The sequence below is a fragment of the Penicillium subrubescens genome (genome assembly GCF_028828155.1).
Source record: "Penicillium subrubescens strain IBT 31985 chromosome Unknown utg000005l_segment0_segment0, whole genome shotgun sequence".
NCBI lineage: Eukaryota > Fungi > Ascomycota > Eurotiomycetes > Eurotiales > Aspergillaceae > Penicillium > Penicillium subrubescens.
In genome coordinates, this window is record NW_026643155.1 from 2,294,607 (window position 1) to 2,303,923 (window position 9,317).

At 49.7% G+C, this 9,317-nt stretch overlaps 2 protein-coding genes across 2 annotated transcripts; both read left to right on the plus strand.

Moving 5' to 3' along the window:
- Nucleotides 1–74: 74 nt before the first annotated feature.
- Nucleotides 75–2,044, plus strand: N7473_007350 (putative regulatory factor Sgt1; the record flags this gene model as incomplete). The annotated part of the gene is made up of 3 exons (XM_057153290.1): nt 75–330; nt 412–611; nt 683–2,044. The coding sequence occupies 3 exons, from the start codon at nt 75–77 to the stop codon at nt 2,042–2,044; spliced, it is 1,818 nt and encodes a 605-aa protein (XP_057007628.1).
- Nucleotides 2,045–3,097: 1,053 nt separating this feature from the next.
- N7473_007351 (ankyrin repeat domain-containing protein) lies at nt 3,098–9,317 on the plus strand (the record flags this gene model as incomplete). Its single annotated transcript, XM_057153291.1, has 3 exons — nt 3,098–3,120; nt 3,186–3,468; nt 3,555–9,317. The coding sequence occupies 3 exons, from the start codon at nt 3,098–3,100 to the stop codon at nt 9,315–9,317; spliced, it is 6,069 nt and encodes a 2,022-aa protein (XP_057007629.1).

The window sequence follows — 9,317 nt, forward strand, 5'->3', positions numbered from 1 at the left end:
CTTTTTTCTTTTTTGCGGAATGCCATGAGGTCATGGTTGCTGATGCGCTGTAAATGCAACCTCATCGCAAAATCATGGCGACCGAAGAAGACATCGCGTGGTTTCAATCCACTTTTCGTCCTATTCCGAAACCTGAGCTTCCTGACGATTCGGTCGAATATTTCATTTACCACCTACCCTCCCCCGCCCCCGCCGTTTTCGACGAAGCCGCGGAGGCTCGAGCGCGATTGCTGGAAGTACAGCGCACTGCTGCTGAATTAACGAAGGAGCTTCTGAAAGATTATATCTGGCAGCGTGAGAGCTTTCGCCTGGAGATAAGCAAAGAAAATGGTAAGAGGACCCCTATTCCCCCCAACTCACAGCCTTTTTTGCTTCTCAATTCCCCGCCGCGGCCGCTGATTGCAGAATCAGGCATTACCGCGCTACATGGACGTACCAACTACGGGGACTCTATTGAGGACGAATGGGTAATTGTCTATCTTCTTCGGGAGTTGACAAACCGGCATAAGGATATTTGGGTAAAGGTTGTGGATAGCGATGGCGAATTCTTGCTTGTCGAGGCCGCCGGCACACTTCCTGCATGGCTGGAGCCCGAGGTTGCAGACAATAGGGTGAGTTATTGATTTTGTGGATGCTCTTATTAGGCTTCGGGAACATAATTAACTAACTGGACGTTGATTAGGTCTGGATTCATCAAGGACAGCTCCGGATTATCAAGCCAAAGCAAGACAAGGGTCGAAGAGTCACCGAAAAGCTTACGCTCGCCGACGCAAGGAAGGTTATACAGAATGAGCCAGATCGTTTCATGAAGTCAACAATAATTCAAGAAGAGGCATTTTACCGACTGCGCAATTACCCCAAGCAGATTACCGAGAACCTCCACTCCGCGATCCTCACAATCCCACGCAAGGTCGCCTTCCTCCTCCATCAAAAGCCAGCGTACATATCCCCTGCAGTGGAGGCGTTTTATATCCGAGACCCGATCGCTCTACGACCGCTTCGAACGAAGGATGCCTCCGAACTTACCTTCAGCCCTGATGACTTGGTCACCGTGAGCGTTAGATTCACACGAGTTGGATATGCTCAGTTGAAAAGCCAGGAATTCCCAGTTCCAAGCAGTTGGGCGCCCAAATTGCCGCTGATGGATGATGAAAAAGCATTCGCTCGCGCCGAAGCGGGGATGAAGCTTGCCTGTGGCTTTGAAATGCTGCTCCACGATCCTCACCACCAAGACAAAGCCTCCGTCCGAGAAATGAAGCTACTTCTAGAGGACATCGAGACTGGAGACGAGCAGCTTCCTACCGATGAGGAAATTGAAAAGTCTTGGGACAAACGGGAAGATAGTGAGAAGTGGATGGACATCAACTTTGAGGATCTGGACAGAGAGCTCAAAGGAAGGGGAAAATCCAGCGAGAAGACTGGGGGTGATTTTGGTGATGCAAGCGCGCAAGAAAATCTGCAGCGAATCGTGGCTCGCTTTGAGGAATTCCTAAACGACAACTCGGCAGGCTTCGAAGGAGCAGACTTTATCGACGATTTCGATTCCGACTCAGATGTTGACGAGGACGATGAAGATGATGAGCTCAGTAGCGATGGGGAAGACAAAGATGCCTCTTTTGACGAGGAAGAGTTCTCTCGAATGATGAAAGAAATGATGGGCATGCCGTCTGGGTCTGGCCAGGGTCCGGATATCTCTACGCCTCTGCGTAACCGGATCAAAGAGCTAGACGACCTTGAAGAAGAGGAGGATGATACCGAACAGATCAAGGAGTTGTCACGGCAGATGGAAGCTGAACTTAAAGGAACCGGTGTGCTTGATCTTCACAAACACCAACAGAAACTGGCCACTGGGGCGAGCTCCAAGGGCAAGACGGCAGTGTCATCCAATTCCGAACTTGAGGTGGATGACGAGGATGACGACGTCAATATTAACCTGGCAAAGAATCTGCTTGAAGCTCTTCAGGGTCAGGCAGGTGCAGCTGGTCCAGCCGGAAACATGTTGTCCATGTTGAACCTCCGTATGCCTAAAGACGACCGCCGTTGAAGAACGTTATTGCAAGCAACAACGCCGCTGCTTAAGATTTTAGAACTTCTCTCTTTCCGACTGGGCAAATGTTCTCCAGCCCTGCACCGAAGCCAATTTGCTTGACGATACATCGTACAGTCAACACTTGGCAAGGGGAGGGCCTCACCCTCTGAGAACGGTAGGCTTGGACTTGAATGGCAATCCATTAGGATCGTCTGCGGATCTGCAAATTGATACAGTGCCAGCATTATTGTGTGACGAGTGCCAGTGTCACATTTGCTCAGCGGGTCTTATCTTAGTCCTCGTGATGAAAGTAGCCAACGAAGCCTTTTCACAAGTGGCTGCTCACACATCGCCACGGACCGAAGGCCCAGAAGGCAGGTCTAGACTCGACTTCTCTGAAATGTCTTCAAATCGGACCGGATGAACGATGGCCTCGATTTAGGTCTCTGCAATTATCAATTCACGTCCAGCGAGGTATTTGTTTTTTGCCCGATTTGGGAAAATTAGCTAGTTCAACGGCAGTCTTATGCTAAAGGTAAATCCAACACTCGGTCATCGTTCAAATTTCCTCTTGTAAAGACGAGAACCTACCCTCGAGTTGGGGATTGCCCGGCTAGTAGGTCTAATTCCAGGGTCCAAAATGGTGGACCCTTCCTTCTACCCCGCGTCAAAATATGTTCCTGTCCGCGAAGTATGGAAACTGTATGAGCTTATGGAAGCCTGTCCACATCCGACGCCGAGATCTATCCGACTCCCTTTCGAATGTAAAAAGTTATTAAAGATCATGGAAACCCTAGATGTCTAAAGAGACATCCACAATTGACTTGGAAGTCCCCATCATCATCGGCTGTCAGCATAGGTGGTCCGTGCATATTTGAGTCTGTGAAGCTGACGCCCCTCCAGAAAGATTGAACCACGGTTCTAATCTGGAATCTTGGACATATCTGGGCGATCGACCAATTGCGACGGATTAGATTGTATAAAATTCGAGTTTTGGTTCACGCTGTAACACACACACATACACTCAATTGGCTCCGTCCTTCTACTCCGGTCACACATGCCTCCATCATGCCGCATATCCTACCCGCAAAGTAATTTGTCCCTCCCGTGGAGTTCGTATACCGAAAACGAAAAGCTAACCTTGTTTGCGGTCTAGTTCCAGTCTCGAGGATGAATGCTACAATGCGATTCGCAAGTTCTTCGATGATCTCGAGGCCGACGAAACTGCCTTGTTCGAGGCTACTACCAAATCGCAACAGCTATTAGATGATCTTCAAGATGTTGACAATAAACACAAGGCGTCGATCTCAAGAAAGATCGCTCCGAAGTTGAAAGTCTTCGTTGCTGGTGTTGAACAGTTTGGATCGGCCTTGGATATCGTCGCAGGATCCGTCTCGCTAATGAGCCCTATTTGGGCTTCAATTCGTGTTGTTCTCAAGGTCAGCACTTGCCCAGACTATCCAAATACATGGAAATACATGGGAATATTTTCTAAACAGTGAACTTATTCTTGGTTTTAATACAGCTTGCGGGTGACTATAGCGAGTATTTCGACAAGATTTCAGACATGCTCGAGGAGATTGGCTATATCCTTTCCTGTCTTCGACGATATCCACGCCTGTACCCCGATAATCAGATTATATGCGAGTCAATGGTAGAGATCTTCCAAGCGATTATCCAGTTTTGTACCAGAGCTCGAGATGTTTTCCACCAGGGGAAGAAACACCAGACCGGCATCAGAGCGTTGAATCCAGTCGGCCTTCACGCAGCGTGGAAACTCATCTGGAAGCCCTTCAAGCTTCAATTTGGTGACATCATGGATCAAATCAGATCCTCCCTAACCAGAATTGACCATGAAGTCGACATTGCAGAGAAGGAGCTCGCCAACAAGGAGAGAAGCAAGGCAGAGCAAGAACGCCAGCTGCAAACATCTCGCTGGGATGCACTTCAATCGCACCAAAAGTCAGTCACTGAATTTATCGACCAGCAGCGGATCGATTATGTGAACCAATGGCTGTCACCCGTCAATACCGCTTCAAATCATACCTCAGCTACAAAATTGCGCTACCAGGGAACAGGAAATTGGTTTATCGATGGACAAGAATTCCAGCAGTGGTTAACAACCGAAAACTCCTTCTTGTGGCTACACGCTATTCCTGGAGGTGGCAAAACTATCCTGGCCTCTACTGTGATCGAGTGGCTACGCACTCATGAGAAGAACAGTGAGGTTGCACTGGCATACTTCTACTGTGATTACAAGGACAAACAAAAGCAGTCACCCACCAAGATCGTTAGCACATTATTGTGGATGCTCGCATCTCAGGACAACGATGTGTTTGGAAGGATCCAGGCATTCTTCGAACGACAATGCAAAGAGAATCCGGCATACACCCCAGAGTTCGATGAACTTTTGAACAACTTTAGCCAGTTTGTTGCGAACAGCTTTGAAACTATCTTTGTTGTGGTCGATGCTTTGGATGAAAGTGAAGATAGGGAATGTGTGGCAGAAGCTCTGAAAAGGATATCCGGGACCTGCAAATGCACTAAGGTCTTTGCTACGAGCCGCCATGAGATTGACATTGCCCGGGCCCTCGAAGATCTACCTAGTACCACTATTGCGGCGACAGATGTCGCAGGAGATATCGAGTTATACGTGAAAGCAGAGGTAGCCACCAAAATCAAGATACGGAGACTGAAGCTGAGAGATCCGAATCTTGAGAGTGTCATCTGTGACACTCTAATTGATGGGGCACATGGCATGTTCCAATGGGTGAAATGCCAGCTCGACCAGCTTTGCAAGCTCCGTAACGACAAAGCCGTGCGGAGCGCTCTCAACGATCTCCCCAAGACATTACACGATACCTACATCCGGATTCTGCAAAAGGTGGAGGCCGAGAATGCGGACGATGTGGAGGTTGTGCATCGACTGCTGAAGTGGCTAGTTCGAGGCGTGCGGAACCTCACACTGAGCGAGCTGGCGGAGTGTGTCAGTATCGACCTCAGCAATCCTGAGGAGTCGTTTGACTTCGATGCTGTTTTCACAGATGCGGAAGATGTTGTCGAGCTTTGCGGAAGTCTGATAACTCTCTCGTCTGATGGTCATGTTGCTTTGGCCCACTACACTGTCAAAGAATTTCTGGTGTCTGGATATATCAAGGATGCTATGCCCCAGTTTTGGATTGGCTGTGATGATGTTCATGCGGAGCTTGCGAGCATTTGCCTCACATATTTGACTTATGATGACTTCTCTGGAGGCGACGAGACATCGGGGGAAGCTTTATTGCAAACCTTTCACGAGTACAAATTTCTCCCATATGCTGTGCAGGCATGGGGTTCTCATGCACGCCTCGGCGACATCAACAATACCAATGATGCTGTCTTCGATCTGACCATGAAATTGTTTGATACGGGTCTTGAGGCTGGTAGCAACTACGACACTTGGCACAAGATTTATTTCCATTTACAAAAAGCCGCTGGGCAGCGGCTCAAGGCTTCCAACAACGATCCTGTTTATTTTGCGTCCCTGTTTGGCTTGTCTCGAGCCGTCTCCGAGTTATTGGAAAACAGCCCTGACACTTATATCGAAGAGCCGCTGAAGGCGAGTGCTAGTGCTGGACACGATACGGTAATTGAAGTGTTTCTCCGTCAGCGTGATTCTATCTGTGCAAATGTCCTGGAACAGTGTCTTTATCTGGCTGCAAGTCAAGGACATGATCAAGTGGTACAGCTTCTGCTCAAAAATGGGACTGATGTGAATGCTCGTGGGGGAAGACATGGCACAGCCCTCCAGGTCGCTGCTCTCGATGGGCGGCATTCGGTGGTCTTAACTCTCCTTGGACATGGTGCAGACCTCAACGTGAAATGTCAGAGATATGGCGTACCTCTCGCTGCCGCTGCCGAGAAAGGACACTTGCACACGTTCCAGGTTTTCCTTGACCATGGTGCCAACGTGAACGCTCGTGGTGGTTGGTACGCCTATCCTTTGGTATCTGCAATTGTTGGTCAGAACATGCAGATGGTCGACACTCTTATACAGCGTGGTGCCAATGTCAATGCTCTGGGTGGTCGGCATGGAAGTGCCTTGATGGCCGCATCATCCATGGGGATGTTGGACTTGATTCGCTCGCTGGTCTCCCATGGAGCACGGGTCAATGACGAGAATGATAAAGGCACTGACAGCTTGTATGCGGCATGCATGGCGGGAAATCTGGACTCCGTGAAGCTTTTGTTGGAACTTGGGGCTGATGTTAATGCAAGAGGAGGAAAGCATCGCAACGCACTCAATGCAGCGAGTGCTGGAAACCACCTCGAGATTGTCCGATATCTTCTGGATGCTGGAGCAGATGTGGATTTCTTTGACGACCACTATGGGAACGGTGTTCTGACGGCGGCAGCTGCCGGGTATAACGACGTTATTCGCGTCCTGGCTGAGGCAGGAGTGGATATCAACGCCCCTATGAGTGATCGAGGAAGTACGCTCATTGCAGCCGCTCAAAACGGCCATACGGAGACACTTGAGCTTCTTTTTGAGCTGGGAGTCCCTTCTGGAGATACATACGAGACGAGCAATGCCATCATGGTGGCTGCGAACAGGGGACATCTAGACGCCATCAGAGTCTTGGTAGAGAACGGAGCGGCCATGGATGATTGCAGCACACTCACCACGTATCCCCGCTGCAGCCCACTTGAAGCTGCTGCTGTGAAAGGGGATCTGGAGACCGTGAATCTGTTGCTTGACCTGGGCGCAGATGTAAATTTCGTGAATGAGGAAAACTATGGAAGTGCCCTCATCGCCGCTTGTCTTGGAGATTCCAACATTGCCGTGGTGAAGCGACTACTCGACGCAGGGGCCGATGTCGATGCCACCCCACATACTGAATTAATCTGCTCTGCCCTGGTCGCGGCCTTGTCTCGTGAGGATTATGAAATTTGTGTAACTCTCCTGGACCACGGTGCTGATCCGAACCTGGCCTACGCCTGCTATTTGACACCGCTGATGATGGCAATGAAATGTGCGGACGACAAGTTCATACAGCTACTGATCGATCGTGGTGCCGATATCAATCTGGCTATCGAAGTCCCGGATTCCGATGCTACTAGCAACGAAGATGGATGCGTGACGCCGCTCCAAGCTGCGGTTCACTACGCCTCCAATGAGACGGTTCAAAAATTGGTCGATTTGGGAGCTGATCTTTCTGTGGACCTGGAAGATGTACGGTTCGCCACGGCGCTGCAAGTTGCGTGTCATCAAGGCGACGTGGACAAAATTCGCCTATTGATCGATGCAGGGAGCGATGTCAATGAAGTCGGTGGTGTATACGGCACGGCCCTACAAGTTGCAGCACATCAAGGCCACCTTGAAGCAACACAAGTTATGATTGAAGCCGGAGCCGATATCAATGCTTGTGATGGCGATAGCTGTGCGTTGATGGATGCGACTGAGGAGAGCAACTTGGAGGTCGTCAAGCTACTGGTTGAAAAAGGAGCGGATGTCAACCTCTCCGTGGGAAAGAAACATTCCTACGATTACGCGCTTACCGCAGCTGCCTTTAACGGAGAGGACTCGATCATTGAAGTCTTGATTGAAGCAGGAGCCGACGTGAACAACCGAGGAGGAAAATGGGCCACTGCTCTCCAAGCTGCCGCTGCTGAGGGTAATGAAGATTCTTGCGAACTCTTGCTTAAGAATGGCGCAGACCCGAACATTGTTGGTGGTAAATACGGAACGGCACTCCAGGCAGCTTATACTTCTGGATATTATAACATCATCGGAGATCTCTTCTACCACGGTGCATCAGTGGATCTACAGGGTGGGCAATACGGAACTGCTCTGGGTGCAGCCATGTCAGGTTCTTGTCAAATATTGGTTTCTGCCCTCCTACGACATCACGATGCCAATCCAAATGCTCCAATTCGGAAGTGGGGAACTCCGCTCATACAGGCTTGCTCCGACGTGCGTGGAGATAATGCATATGACATCTTGATTGACGTGGGAGCAGATGTCAATGCTCGAGGTGGCTGGTACGGGGCCGCTCTCATCTGCGCGGCGGTGCATGGAGAGGAGGACCGAATCATGGCGTTGTTAGAAGCTGGGGCGGATGTCAATATTCAAGGGAACCCGAATTATCCAACTGCCATTCATGGAGCAATCAAATCCGGAAACATGTCAATTCTTCGACTGCTGGTGGAGAAAGGTGCAGATATTGGATCCTCCAATGCCTGGCATGTCTCTCCTGTGGAGTCTGCTGCGAAGGAGGGTAATCTGTCCATCTTGCGCTACTTACTCAAGCAAGGCGCCGATGTCAAGCCTACTGGCAAAGGGAAATACCACAACGCTTTACAGGCTGCTTGCGTGAATGGAAATAAAGCCATTGTCAAGACTCTGCTACGGCATGGCATCGACATCAACACCATCGGCGGAAAATTCGGCACGGCGTTGACAGCTGCTGTTTTACGTGATGATGTTGATCTCGCTGAATATCTCTTGAAGAAAGGGATCAACCCAAATGCCCCCGGTGGTATCTATTCCGGTGCTTTACAAGCAGCAGCTGCCTCAGGATCGACGTCTTGCACCCTCCTATTGCTCCGATATGGTGCCGACGTCAATAAGACCGGGGGAAAATTCTTTACGTCCTTGCAGGCGGCTGCCGGGAGTGACAATTATGACCTGGTTCAACTTCTTCTTGAACGAGGCGCCGAGGTGAATGATTTTGGCGGTTATTGCTATTCTGCTCTTCATGCAGCTGCATTATCGGGCTTGGACTATATCTGCGAGCTTCTCATGAAGAACGGAGCACAGTGGAGCCTGCCTGATGCCAAGCTAAACCATCTAGCTTCGTGGCAGATTGAAACTGCAACTGATGTTCTTGAAAGATGTAAGGACCGGCAAGAACGCGGGTGGCCGGAGGAGGATTCAGACGATGAATGGTCAGATGAAGAAGATGATGAAGAAGAGGATGAGAGCGAAGACGAAGACGAGTCAGAAGAAGAGGAGGATTCAGAAGAAGAAGACGATGATGCCATTCTGAAGCTAAATGTCGAGGCAATTCCGTTGTTCGACCTGCCCTACCATCCCTCCAATCCCTCGAAAACCTCTATCACGACAGATGAATCTGAAGACTCGGACATTGATCATTCTAAGTCGAATAGTGCTGAAGTTGGGATCGAGAATGAACTAACAAGCACGGAGGATAAGTTGAAATTCTCCTTGAACAGAACGAATACCACCGGCTGGTCTTCATTGGATTGGGTGAAGATTGAATGTGGACCAGATGGGGATTTGGGCTAA